The following is a 14202-nucleotide window of genomic DNA, read 5'->3' as shown; positions in this document are numbered from 1 at the left end:
TGCAACAATGTATAATTGATTTGAGGAGCAGCAAAACAACCCCGACTTGCCACTATCTGACATAAAGTCTGGTCAAAACGTGAACAGTTAAAAAAATGAGACAGATTGTAATAACATTTAAAATATGCACATTCATTTTATCCATATATTTGTTATTTATCTATATTGGGGAAATTGCAGTGTACCATTTTATTCCACTTATATGGAATAGAGAATATAGAGTGATTAAAACTAGGTTAATAAGGAGTCATTTTATCTTTCATGATTAGAGGATAAAGAAGACTTCATACTTTCCTCATACAACAGCTGGAAGGGACAAGTGGTATTATGAGGAAAAATTGGGCAGGCTTGACTTGCATCCGCTAAAGTTTAAAAGAGTAAAACACAAGTTGATTGAAACAGATAAGATCCTCAGGCATCTTGACTGGGTAGATGTTGAATGGAGTTTTCCACTTGTCGGAGAATCTAGAACTAGTAACTGTCACTGTTTTACAAAAAAAAAGGATCATCCAATTAAGACAGAAATGGAGAAGACTTTTTTTCACAGAGGGTGTTCTGTCTTTGCAACTCCCTTTGTTAAAAGGCAATGGAAGCAGAGTCGTTGAATATATTTCAAATAGAGGTAGATAGATTTTTGATAAGCAAGAAGGTGGAGACTTATCAGGATTCGAAAGTAATCAGATTTGCCGTGGTGTTAGTGAATGGCTGAATAGGCCTGAGGGGGTAATGCACCATGGCACCAGCTGTTGACTGGGACCATGTCTAAGTAGCTATTCTTCATGTTTGAGCTTAGATATTGAGTGTTGGCAAGCTGTTCAACTATGAAGATCCTCATTGCTGTGTCTGATAATATAGTTTCCTGAATACTCACACATCCATACTTTTTGGGGTTACCCAGACTGATAAGGTGAAGTTATTGCCATGACAGGAGAAAATTCAATTGAATATTGCAAAGATTTTCAAAAATCGTTATTCAAAATGCACAAGTGAATATTTGATTTAAAAGAGAAATTATGACGAAGAGAAGTCGGAGATAGAGTGGAGTCTTGTTGACCTGATGTCAATGCATTTCTAATTACAGTCATTAAACCTATAAGTCATTTTGGGACTTTTGTACTTGCCAATTTTGAACTGGTCCAGCACCTGTTAAATTAATCAATTTTGAATGTTAATTATAACTATTTCCATAAAGTATTTAATGAAGCTAGGATCATCCTTAAATTTACAAGAGAAAATTTATGACTTGAGTAAATTAAATATTTATGACATTGTTCCAAAGATTGTACACAATAAGTTGTATAGTGCAGTGTGGAGGCTGAGGACAGTGGACCTAGTTTATTAATATTTAATGAAAGGAACCAGAGATGGATCAAGTTACTAATGCAGACTACAAGTGAATTATTAATGCCACTATTAATTCTACAACCATTGTGTATTACTTCATATGTTGCTGTAAAGAATTATATAATTTTGCCTTTCTAGTTTGGGTTTTTAGTTGTCTTTATATGTTCAGCAATGCACAATTGTGTAGTGCAATTTGCCACGGGTGTCTTGCTATTGTGGAGTATCTGTAGAGTCACAGCCAGACCAGGTAAAACATATGTTGCCTGTGTGTTTGAAATTGTTATATATAGATTCCTCGGGTTTCAAAAGATAAAATGCTATCTTTCCTGCCTTGATGTTAAGAGATTATTTTCAAACTTGATAAGAAAAAAGTGTGATTGAAGTTGATTTCCAGTGAACTGAGGGCTAATGGAGACAAAAGTACAAATTTCAGACAATACATACTGACTATCCAGGTTATGATGTTCACTGCTTTGTCAAAACAGTGTTTGTACTCAGACTGAAATTGTGATTAGAATTTTAAAATATGTAATTTTGATGAAAATGAAAATCTGGTGATTTTCAATCTATTGTTGAGTTTTATGTCTTTGTCCTTTCTGAAACAATGTACTTGGTTGGCCTTGAATGGCAATTTAAAAATAAAATTCTTTCTTATGTCCAATTGGAAGATAACAGTCTCATAGATGAGATCAGGTAACTCAACATAGGCTAATAGTATTATTGCAATAGGAGTACAGAAGTAGTGAATTCTTGCTTCAATTGTATAGGAGCTTGGTTCGACTACACCTGGACTGCTATGTGCAGTTTGTATCTCCTTACCTCAGGCAAGATATTATTATCATATAGGGAGCGAAGTGAAGTTCAGCAGGCTTGTTTCAGGGATTGCGGAAATGTGCTCTAAAGAGAGATTGGGTAAACTGGACCTGTATTATCTAATATTTTGATGAACGAGTGGTGATCTCTTGGAAACCTACAATTTATATAAAGGGATAGATTAGATTAGAGATTAGATTCCCTACAGTATGGAAACAGGCCCTTTGGCCCAACAAGTCCACACCGACTCTCTGAAGAGTGACCCACTCAGACCCATTCCCCATATTTACCCCTGACTAATGCACCTCACACAATGGAAAATATAGCATGGCCAATTCACCTAACCTGCACATTTTTGGATTGTGGGAGGAAACTGGAGCACCCAGAGGAAACCCACGCAGACGCAGGGAGAATGTCAAAACTCCACAAAAGACAGTTGCCCAAGGCTGGAATCGAACCCGGGTACCTGGTGCTGTGAGGCAGCAGTGCCGTCCCATTAAATTCCCTAATAGATGTAGGAAACAAAAATAAATTGCTGGTGAAATTTAGTATTGATGATAAGTCACTAGACTTGCTTGAAACGTTAACTTAACTTTCTCCCCATGGATCCATCCAGACCATCTGAGTGTCACAAGCAATTTCTGTTTTTGTTTGAAAACTCCATCATCCATAGTTCTTTGTTTTATTTTAGATGCATGAAAGATGGTTCCCTTGGTCAGGGAGATTGGAACCAAGGGGCACAATTTAAAAGTGAGGGGAATGCCATTTAAATTTGAGATGAGAATTTGTCTTATGCAGAAAAGTGTGAATCTTTGAAGTTCTGTACCCTGGCTGTGGATGCTTAGAATGAGTATGTTGGATGTTTAATATTTAACAGAGTATGTATTTTTGATAGATTTCTGATTACCCGTGGCATAAATGGTTATGGGGATAGTGTGGCTACGTGTCCAATCAGCCATGGCTTAAGTGGCTGATAGGCTGAACAGCCTATTCCTGTTCCTTTAAAGGGATGAAATCCACAGCCTTCCTAAATGGCTCATTATCACACCAACTGCTACATTGTGTCTTGAACTATTAAACCTTTGTCCATAGTTGTGAAACAATGAACATTCTTAAAGCATTAATGCAAATGTTACAGAAAAATGTTTTTTTTTTGCTTTCTTTTCCATTAGGAGTTAAATGTGGCGGCATTCTATCAGCAGCGAATGGGAATTTCTCCAGCCCTAACTTCCCAGGATATTATCCATATGACACTAAATGTACATGGCTCATTGTTGTTACAGAGGGCTCCTCAATTTTGCTCAACTTCCAGTATTTTGACCTTGAATTTCACACTTATTGTGAATATGATTACATTAAAATCTATAATGGAATGCCTGAGGATGAGGGAAATCTTCTGGGCACATTTTGTGGAAAAGTCTTCCCTCCCCACTTCACCTCTTCTTGGCATGTGATGTCAATCATTTTCCGCTCAGATAAGCATGTTGTCAGCCATGGATTCTCTGCTTCATACCGCAAAGGTTTGATTAATCTGTATCCCATTTTATAAAGTTTACTTTTAAAATTTAATCAAATGCTTAATTGATGAACAATTATTGACTTTAATACAATGTGATGTAATTGAATTCTGATTTTGCTGGGTGGTGCTTTAACAGAAAACATTGGAGCAGTAATGGCTTAGAATTTCCTGTTAAATTAATAGCGTTTGATTTATACACACTATTATTCATGTATACATTGAATGTGGAATGACAAATCATCATAGGTTACTTGTCAATTTGTTCTACTCTTCTGTTGCCTTCCTAAAAATGCCTTCTCATTTTTAATCTCCACTTGAATTTCATTAAAATGATGGACTTGCATTATACTCGCCCATTAATCTTGATATACTAAGTTAAGTCTGAGAATCTTGTAGCACAGTAAAGGTGTTCCTACATCTGAGCTACAGGGCTCAGGTTGAAGTCCCACTGCTCCAGAGGGGTGTCATAATATGTCTGAACAGGTTGATTTAAAATTACTGTATCTACAAAGTTGGCATATAATTAATAATGTAATTAATCTTTTAAGAACATGATAATTAAGAATGACTTAACAATCAGTCTCTTTTGCCAAAAAGTGAACAGTCAAAAGTAGTCAGTTTTAATCTCTCAGGTTCTGAATTACTACAGATGATTTTAAAATGTTAAATTTTATGTTTTTTTTCTTGTGTTTTCTTTGTCTCTCTTGTTTCTCCTTTCAAGCACACTTTTAGTTTTGGACAGAATTTTACAGGATCACGCTGGCAATTTTACAGAGGCTAAGTCCGTAAAACTCCCCAGGAGACCTGATCAGTCACATGCTCTAGACCTGTGTGCAGCTAAGGTGGTCTACCACTCTCACCTCAACTGAGACCCTTAAGTGACCAACCACTAGTCACGTGCTGCTAAACTTTGAGAAGGAGGGAGTTCAGGGGCAGGAGAATCCCAGCATGTCACCTTGTTCGAGTTTTGGGCGGGAAAATGGAGTGCATCCTACAAAAGCTGCCTTTCCACATTGGCAATCCTTACCCAAGATCTGCTCAGCATGGTTTCCTTTCTCCCTGGGAACCTCCTTCTGGAACAATGCCCCCAGGCCTAACTCACTCCCCCATTGTAAGACCTCCTCAAATACTGGGTCTTGGATCCTGGATTTAGAAGCAGAAAGTGAGGACTGCAGATGCTGGAAATCAGAGCTGAAAAATGGCTTAGGCCCGAAGAAGGGCTTATGCCCGAAACGTTGATTCTCCTGCTCCTTTGATGCTGCCTGACCTTTTCCAGCAACACATTTTTCAGTCCTGGATTTAAAATCCCAGGAACAACTCAAAATCCCAGCCCTGGCCACTGCTGTCACTGGCACTTCTGGAGTTATGGAATAAATCTGATGGTTGACTGTACTCTGAAGTGGGTCTTCAGCCTGAGTGAGGGACAGATGCCCATACTCAAGCAAAAGGCCCATCTCCAGCTAATGAATGCTCCTCATGGTGGTGAGTGGGAAACTTTGCCATCTGAAAAATCCTGTCCTTTATTTCCCTTTCTCAACCTGATTTGACATTGAATTCACCCTGTTTAGTTCCTTCTCTATCTCAATTCCTTTTCTATTTATTTCTTTATCCCTAAATCTCTTTGGTTAATGAATGAGATGTTAATCCTATCATTCATCAAGGTCTACTTGTCAGTTTATACTTGCAATGACTGTGTGAGCAGAAATTGTTTTGAGCTGAAGGATGCAGAAATAAATCTTGCAGAACATATCATCAGTTGTCTTACAAACAAAGGTGAGAAAGACTAGACTTGTATCAGCTGGAGATAAGAAGACTAAGAGGTGACAGAATAAATATGGAAATGTTTCTTCTTAACACTGCTTAAAAGTAAGAGATTACCCTATTAGAACAGAGATTAGGCAACATATATTTCTTATAGGTGGTCATGAGTCTTTGGAACTCTCTTCCTGTAAAGGTAGTGGAAACCAAGTCTTTGAATATTTTAAGGCTGATGTATTTAGAGTCTTAGTTAAAAATGAATAATTTCAAATTAATTACTCACATAAAAAATAGAATTCTAACACATCCCAATGTTGAAAATACTGCCTGAAAGAAAACCTAAGGTAAAAAAACAAAATAATAACAAATTGGAACTAATAATAGTTTTGTTCAAATAATTACTTATTGTATTATCTATCCTACCTTAGTTTATCAGTTTCTAAAACTCTTATCCATGCCTGTGTTACCTTCGAGCTCAATTATGCCAATGATCTCCTAGCTAGTCTCCCATCTTGCATTCTCTGTAATCTTTAGCTCATCCAAAATGTTTGCTGCCTTTATCTCAACTCTCACGAAATCCTCTATATTCATGTGCTAATTGATCTATATTGGCTTCCATTTCAGCAATGCTTCAATTTTAAAATTTTAATTCTTGTTTTCAAATCGTGCCACTTCCTTCTTGCTTCTATTATATCCTCCAGCCCAAAAACCGCTTAGATTTCTGAACTTCTCCAATTACAGTCTCTTGAGTATCCCCAGCTTTAATTACTACTCTTTGGTGCTTGCACATTCAATTGTCTCAACCAGAAGTAGCTTATCCCTCTCCTCTGAAATGTTACTTAAAACCCACCTCTTTCACCAAACATTTGGTCAACTATCATATTTCCTTGCACAGCTCAGTGACAAATTCTGTTGGATAATCACTACTATTCAAGGCCTTTGGATATTTCACAATATTACTGTTGATACGTAAATGCAAGTTGTTATTGCTTGATAACCTTCCCACACAGACACAGATCTTGTGTTTTTCAGTCAAAGTCTTTAAACACTACAGTGTGATTGATACTAGAGTCAGTAATATTGGACTCTTTGAAAAAGCAATGCATTAACTGGGTGTTGTAAGTGAGAGTCAATATAGGAGGAAGCCAAGTATCTGATGGGGTAGCTAGGGTCCAGTAAAGATGAATGAAATTCTGAACAACAGATGAAGTTAGCTGTCTCAAACATGCTACTTTGCTAGAATATATCCACAAGTTGTAGGTTGGTACAATTTCATGCATGCTTCCTCCTGTTTTTTGGTCAGGCCTTCACCCAATAGCGAGTAGAAGTGAAAATCAATTTGATGTTGTATACCTCTCAGAAAATGGCAAAATGGGAGCATTGGAGCAGCATTGAGATTTTGATGAAATGTGTGGGAAATGACTTACATAAGGGAAAAGTATATTTATTAAATAATTTGAAAAGCAAGGGCATCAAACCTTTCAATTTAAACTGAAGTTTCAAATCAAGCTTTTTTTCAGATATGTGTGGGGGTGTGCTAACAAGTCTGTCTGGAGTGCTGTCTAGCCCTGAGTACCCAGATAATTACCCCAATAATGCAGAATGTCACTGGATTATTCGAGTCTCCAATCAATCAGTGGTCAATCTGATCTTCTATGACTTTCACCTGGAAAACAATGAGGACTGTAGCTTTGACTACGTTGCCTTGTTTGATGGATCCAGCATGAAAGACAGACACTGGGGTCACTATTGTGGTGGATCAAAGCCTCCGGACATTATTTCCAGCAGCAGTGAACTTCTTGTTGTCTTTAAATCAGATTTCAATATTGGTGCAAAGGGCTTCAAAGCATTTTATTTTTCAGGTAAGATATGTAACCAAGTTTCAATAAAAGATAGTATAAGTTGAAATTGTTCTGAAAACAAAACCATCTACTTTTTTAATGACAGCCTTTTCGGATTTTCCTTGTTTTTACCAGTTTCATCAATCAGCCTGATTAAGTTCGAAATTATTCCCCATTGGAAGTCATAATCTTTGACTGTAGAAATATTATTACATTTTTGTTCAATAATGTTAACTATTCTTTGATACTCAATTGATCATTCATAATATGTGGTCTATGTCAAACAAGAAGATGTGCTTTTAACATTGTGTCTTTAATTTAGTAACATGTACAATAGTGAGTGTTGATCCCATGACATTTGTATATGCTGTTCCCATCAGGACTACCCAGACTAAAATCAGGAATGGAAATTTCTTTCTTTAGCTTAAAAAACTGTGGCTAATTTTGAGTACCTCAGTCAAAATCTGCAGATAGAAAGAAAAATAAAGACAGACTTGCATTACTGGATTTTTTTTGAACCATTGGATGTTATAAAGCATTTTACAGCTAATTAAGTACTTTTGAACTGTCACTGTTATAATGCAAGAAACAAAGCAGGCAATATGCACTCACTAAACTGTCACAATATCATTATCCTAATGAACAGATAATCTGTTTTTTGTGGTGTTGAATGAGACATAAATATTAGCCATTACAACAGGGATACCGCTCCTGCTCTCCTTGATTATACTACTTTGGAATCTTTTATATTCCAAAACAGGCTGATGGAGTGTCAGGTTGAAGGATCTAAAAGACAGACATCTGGTCCCTTAGATTAGTGTTATTAAATAACACACTATACAACACATTTACAATAGGGCTTAATTATAAAATTGAACTAGGAGGGATAAGTAAAATAGCAAACATTTGGATACCAGAGTAAATACTCAAATATTGCTGAAAAGATAAAGGAAGTTGAAGATTTTGACTTGCCTATGACACAAGAAGCCAAGCTTAGAAAGATAACATCAATTTACACAGCATGAGAAGAGGATACTGATTAATTGAGCAGTGTTGGCATGGAGATGCAGCAGGAACTGTTAACTACTAATCCTAGCTAGTTTATTAAAATTAGACCAGGTAGACTATGATTGGACAAAGTATTATTATGGGGAATGCAGCAGGAACTGGCAGTCACCATAATTCTTTCCTCAGTGAAAAGGTGAAATGTATGAACAAATTGTCTTGGCCTGCAAAGAACAGGATCCTGTGTGTGAATATATGTACATTCTAACATGTACAATTGAATCCTACTTGGAGCCTAACTAATAATCTTAAATTGATTTCCAGTGTAACTTCTAGCACACCCAATATTATTTAGTCAGTGTTGTCCAATAATGATATGACCACAGTGTTAGCTTGGTGTTGAAATAGGGCACATCAAAATAATCCTGCGTGATAATGGTTATCGTGATCAAATCATTGTTTGATATATTTCAAAATCAAGATTGTTGAAATGCTGCCTTTTCCAGCTCTGAAAGGCGTCCAATCTGGCTCAAATTACCCTGAGGACAGAAGGTATCCCAAACATTTGAGCAACAGATGAAGTTACCTGTCTCAAGCGTGCTACTTTGCTAGAGGATATCCACAAGTGTGGATATAAGCTCCACTAATGCAATGCAGATCTGGCAGTCTGGACTCTCAAAGTCCCTACATGTATGTTTTAACAAAATTTTCAGGATTTCTCTCTAGCTTAGTGGACTGATAGAACTATGATCAGTTGTAGGAAGAGGGTTAGTGTGTGATGGGTAAAGAATGGGATAGATGGCCTTCTACTCAGTTGAGTGCCACAGGCCTGTGCAAAGTTATGCTCTTGTCTACTTGTCCCATGCTAATTTGGTTACCTCTGTCATTGCAAACTCTGTAAGAGTCAATATAGGAGGAAGCCAAGTATCTGAGGAGGCAGCGGGGGTTCAATAGAGATGAATGAAATCCTGGTTTCACTACTGGAATCTGAGGAATTTTGAGACTATTTTAGGACAGATAATTGACTGCACCAATCTGTGATTTGTTACCCATAGGGTGACATCAGGAGTTCTGGAAATGTTACATTTCCAGTCTTTAACATTCCCTTGATTTGAGGAATGCAAAGCTTATCAACCAACATAGCCAACTTGAAAAACAATTTCTTCACATTCACAGATTCACGATGAATCACTGTCAATTCTAGGCAGAAGCCATTTTGTTTAGTAATTAACTTTACAAATGCCCAGTTATTTGTAATCATATTTTTAAGAGCTAATATTGATATCTTGTGTCTCATTTTTCCCAGGTGAATGTCAGCAAATATTCACAGCCATTAAAGGGAATTTCTCTAGCCCACGCTATCCAAACATTTACCCGAATAACATCAACTGTCACTGGACAATCCAGCAACCTCTTGGTTACAGGATTAATGTTCACTTAAATGATTTTGAGTTGGAGGACAGGGATAGCTTGACAGACGCCTGTGACTATGATTTTCTTGCAGTCTTTGATGGAGAAAGTGAGACTGATACATTACTAGGGAAATGGTGCGGTCGGAACTCACCCTCTTCACTCCTGTCCAATGGGAACCGACTTTTATTTGTCTTATCTGCTGATAGGAATACAGCCTCTCGTGGCTTCCATGTATCATACAATGGTGGTAAGTAGAGGGCACATCATGGCAAGGAGTTATTGGATGTGTGGAATCTGGGTGGTTATTTATCCAATGAGATATCTAATGGACAAAGGTAGCATCATTGGTGGGAATGATAGTTTCAGTTATGGACCAACACTTCTGATAGAAAAGCATATCAACTCTAAGTTAGAAGACTTTGGGTAGAAGTTCCACTCCTGAGACTCGAGTACAAAATTTAAGACTGACACTCCATTGTGACATGTGAAAACCCATTATATAGAGGCTCCATTATCTGCTGTTCCAATCTAACTACCAGCATCATCAATATTGATAATTCGGAGCAGGCAATTTGCCAACTGAATCACAAACCGAGTATCACACTGGAAAGTGTATTTGCCCACTGAGTCAACAGATGCTGTGTGGTACAGCATTCTGTGGATTATTCTGTGTAATCAATGCAGCCAGAACTACTGAGGTTTAACTGAGCTTTACTTCTTTTATTTGTTTCAGTCGTTCCCATGAACATCAGCTGCACAAGAACAGATTTCCAGATTCAGATTGCTGTACAGGCTGTTCCTTTACTCAGTCGAAGCAACATTTATCTAGGAAACCAGGGCTGTACTGCCCAGGCTTTTGGCTCTGCATACAAGATAATCTCACGATTTGATGCATGTGGAACAAAGACCCAGGTACTTGGATGTTTGCTGAATGATTGCACAATGTACAGCACTATTTGCAACTCCTCAGATACTGAAGCAGTTCATGTTTAAATGCAACAAGATCTAGACAATATGCAAGCTTGGACTAACAGGTGTCAAGTGACATTTAGCGTCATAGAATCATACAGCATGGAACAGATCTTCAGTTCAACTTGTTTATGCCAACCAGACATCCCATTTGCCAGCATTTGACCCATATCTCTTTAAACCTTCCCTTTTCATATACCAATTCAGATACTTTTTAAATGTTGTAATTGTACCCACTTCTCCCAGTTCCTCTGCAGCTTGTTCCATACACACATGAACCTCTGCATATAAAGGTTACCCCTCAGGTCCTTTTTTAAATCTTTCCCCTCTCACCTTAAACCAATGCCCTCTAGTTTTGGATTCCCTTACCCTAAGAAAAAGACCTTGACTAAGACTCTATCTATACGCCTCATGAATGTGCATCATACAAATGCCAGGGAATGATCATCTCCAATAAGAAACAATCTAATTACCAATCCTTGACACTCAATGGCGTTACCATCACTGAGTTCCCGACTATCAATATCCTGGAGGTTGCCATTGACCAGAAACTCAACTGGGCTCGCTATATAATCACAGTGGCTTCAAGAGCAGAACAGAGGCTAGGAATACTGTGACGAATAACTCACCTCCTGACTGCCCAAAGACTGACCACCATCTTCAAAGCACAATTCAAAAGTATGATAGAATATTCCCCATTTGCCTGGGTCAGTTCATGCTGACCAGATATCCCAGTATGACCTATTCCCATTTGCCAGCATTAGGCCCTATCCCTCAAACTATTCCTATTCATATACCATCCAGGTATATGAATTTTAAATGTTCCAAAAGCTCCAACAATACTCAAGAAGCTTCAGGGTGTAAGTTTTCTCACTGAGCTGGTAGATTTGTTCTCAGATGTTTTGTCATCATGCTGCGTAACATCATCAGTGAGCCTGCAATGAAGCCTTGGTATTCTGTTCTGCTTGATAGTTATCTGTCTTGATCTGTTGTGGTGGGTGATCCCATTTCCTGTTCTGTTTCTGAGAGGTTGCTAAATGGGGTCCAAATCGATATGTTTGTTAATGGATTTCCAGTTTGAATGCCAGGCCTCGAGGAATTCCCGTGTGTATCTTTGTTTAGCCTGTCTCAAGATGGATGTATTGTCCCAGTTGAACTGGTGTCCCTCTTCATCTGTGTGTATGGATACCAGTGATAGTTGGTCATGTCTTTTGGTGGGTAGTTGGTTCCCATGTATCCAGGTAGCTAGCTTCCTGCCCGTTTGTCCAAAGTAGTGTTTGGTGCAGTCCTTGCAGAGTATTTGGTATATAATGTTCGTTCTGTTGGTTGTTGGTATGGGGTCCTTTAAATTCATCAGGAGCTGTTTCAGTGTGATCTTCAAAGACATCTCTGAAATGAAGACCAGACTACTCCAGCCCGTAGGTATCATGATGAAGGGCTTTTGCCCAAAACGTCGATTTTCCTGCTCCTGGGATTTTGCCTGAACTGCTGTGCTTTTCCAGCACCACTCTAATCTAGAACCTAGGCATCATGGTACACTACAAACCTGCCAACACACTGAGACAGCAGCTGATGAATTTAGAGGACCCCATACTAACAACCAGGAGAACAAACATCATATACAAAATACCCTGCAAGGACTGCACCAAACATTACATTGGACAAATGGGCAGGAAGTTAGCCATCAAGATACATGAGTGCCAACTAGCCACTGGTATCCATACACACAGATTAAGAGGGACACCAGTTTGATGGGACAATACACCCATCCTGTGACAGGCTAAACAAAGACATGCACAGGAATTCCTAGAAGCCTGGCATTCAAACCTGAACTCCATTAACAAACACACAGATTTGTACCCCATTTACCAACCTCTCAAGGAAGAACCAGAAATGATATCACTTACCACAACACACTGAAACAGATAAATATCAAGCCGGACAGACAGCAAGGCTTCACTGGAGGCTCACTGATGATGTTACCTGGCATGGTGACAAAATGTCTGTCTGAGAACAAATCTACCAGTTCAGTGAGCAAATTTACAACCTGATCCACCCTGAGCTACAACTCTTCTCCAAATTCCCAAACACAAGAAGCTTGTTTTTTTGTCTCTGTCTTTCAGAGTTAATCCATGTGCAATAGACATTACTAATCTCTTTTCTCTTGCCTTTGCAGAGAAGAGGAAATGTCACCATCTTTGTGAATATTTTGTACATAAAGTTTTCTAATGGAACACGGGAAGATAGCCAGGAATATGAGATGCAATGCGACCTCAAGAGAAAAGCAGCTTCGTATAACATCATTACAGATACAGAACTGTATCAGCTCCAACAGCAAGTTGTCAATCTTGAGGATTCCAACTCTGATGAGTTGAAGGTGGTAGATGGATCAGACCTTTCCAGAATGCAAGATACCAGTGACATTGTCTTCATTGGTATTTGTGTTTTGGCTGGAATTCTCATGTTGATTGCTATCATAGGGCTGGTCCTGCTATAAGGACATGAGATAATTGTATGTTTCCAGTTGTAATGGTGTATTAATCAGTTTGGAGGGTGGCCATTTTGTAAAGTTTTTTTTAATGCCTCATTAGCAGGAAACTCGGTGCAGCGGTAAATCCCAGTTTCTGTGAAATTAACCCTAAAGAGCAGATAATATTCAAAACAGTGACTTCTCCATCTCTGGATGCTGCCTGACTTGCTGTGTTCTTCCAGCCTCCTGTTTGTCTACTTTGGATTGCAGCATCTGCAATTTTTGTCTCTGTGAAATTCTTGTTGTGTTAATTTCCCGATTATAGGATAGTGCAGCTAATCAAGTTTGTGCTGGTTCTTTCAAAGCACAAGCCATTTAGTCCCACTCCTAGTTCTTTTCCCTATTTCCCTGCAATTTCTTTTAAAGTATTTATCAAATTTCTACCTGAAAGCTATTGTGTTCCATCACCCTATTAAGCGGTACAATTCCAAATTCAAAGTACTCATTTTGTTAATAAAAAGGTTTTTCCTCATGTTGCCCCAGTTCTTTTCATCACCTTAAATCTGTGACCGCTGGTTATTGTCATTTCCATGTTTGGAAAAAGTTTATCTTTACTTCCTCTATTTACTCTAATTTTCTACATTGGATGTAGCTTGTCTTAAATGAACCTGTCAAGGAAATACACACATCATAAAAGGTGATGTTATTTGGGGAAGGTGCACTTTTTGAACAGCACTGTTCCCGTACAATCATGTGATAGTCACATTCTCAGTGAGGCCAATATACTCAATAATATCTTGAGCTGGGGCCATAGAATATCAGAATTAAACTTGTGACATGATCACACTAAATTGCTGAATAGATCTGATATTGGGGGCATTAATATTATTAACTTAATACAGGTGAAATAATTGTAAATAGATGGTGCTAAAAGAAAAGAATGACCTTTATTCCGCTAACAATTAGACTGTTAAAATATTTTTATACAAATACAAGTAATATTAGAAATAAATTGATTGAGTTACTGCTCTATGCATCATTAGAGAATTTAAATATTGGAGATTTTAAGA

At 38.0% G+C, this 14202-nt stretch overlaps 1 protein-coding gene across 1 annotated transcript; it reads left to right on the top strand.

The window, feature by feature from the left end:
• Positions 1 to 1445: 1445 nt before the first annotated feature.
• cdcp2 (CUB domain containing protein 2) lies at positions 1446 to 13848 on the top strand. Its single transcript, XM_072573304.1, has 6 exons — positions 1446 to 1591; positions 3330 to 3677; positions 6955 to 7296; positions 9587 to 9940; positions 10427 to 10605; positions 12839 to 13848. The coding sequence occupies exons 1-6, from the start codon at positions 1516 to 1518 to the stop codon at positions 13157 to 13159; spliced, it is 1620 nt and encodes a 539-aa protein (XP_072429405.1). The 5' UTR covers positions 1446 to 1515; the 3' UTR covers positions 13160 to 13848.
• The last annotated feature ends 354 nt before the right edge of the window (positions 13849 to 14202 follow it).

Source organism: Chiloscyllium punctatum, chromosome 7, assembly GCF_047496795.1.
Source record: "Chiloscyllium punctatum isolate Juve2018m chromosome 7, sChiPun1.3, whole genome shotgun sequence".
Lineage (NCBI taxonomy): Eukaryota > Metazoa > Chordata > Chondrichthyes > Orectolobiformes > Hemiscylliidae > Chiloscyllium > Chiloscyllium punctatum.
The sequence above is the reverse complement of the archived record's forward strand: the minus strand, read 5'-3'. Positions and strand labels throughout refer to the sequence as shown.

Bases quoted from the DNA above. Each gene is read 5' to 3' on its own strand.
- cdcp2 (XM_072573304.1), top strand. From the start codon at position 1,516: ATGCACAATTGTGTAGTGCAATTTGCCACGGGTGTCTTGCTATTGTGG. The intron at 3,678-6,954 runs GTTTGATTAATC...GCTTTTTTTCAG, and splicing joins CTCTGCTTCATACCGCAAAG to ATATGTGTGGGGGTGTGCTA. The intron at 9,941-10,426 runs GTAAGTAGAGGG...TATTTGTTTCAG, and splicing joins CCATGTATCATACAATGGTG to TCGTTCCCATGAACATCAGC.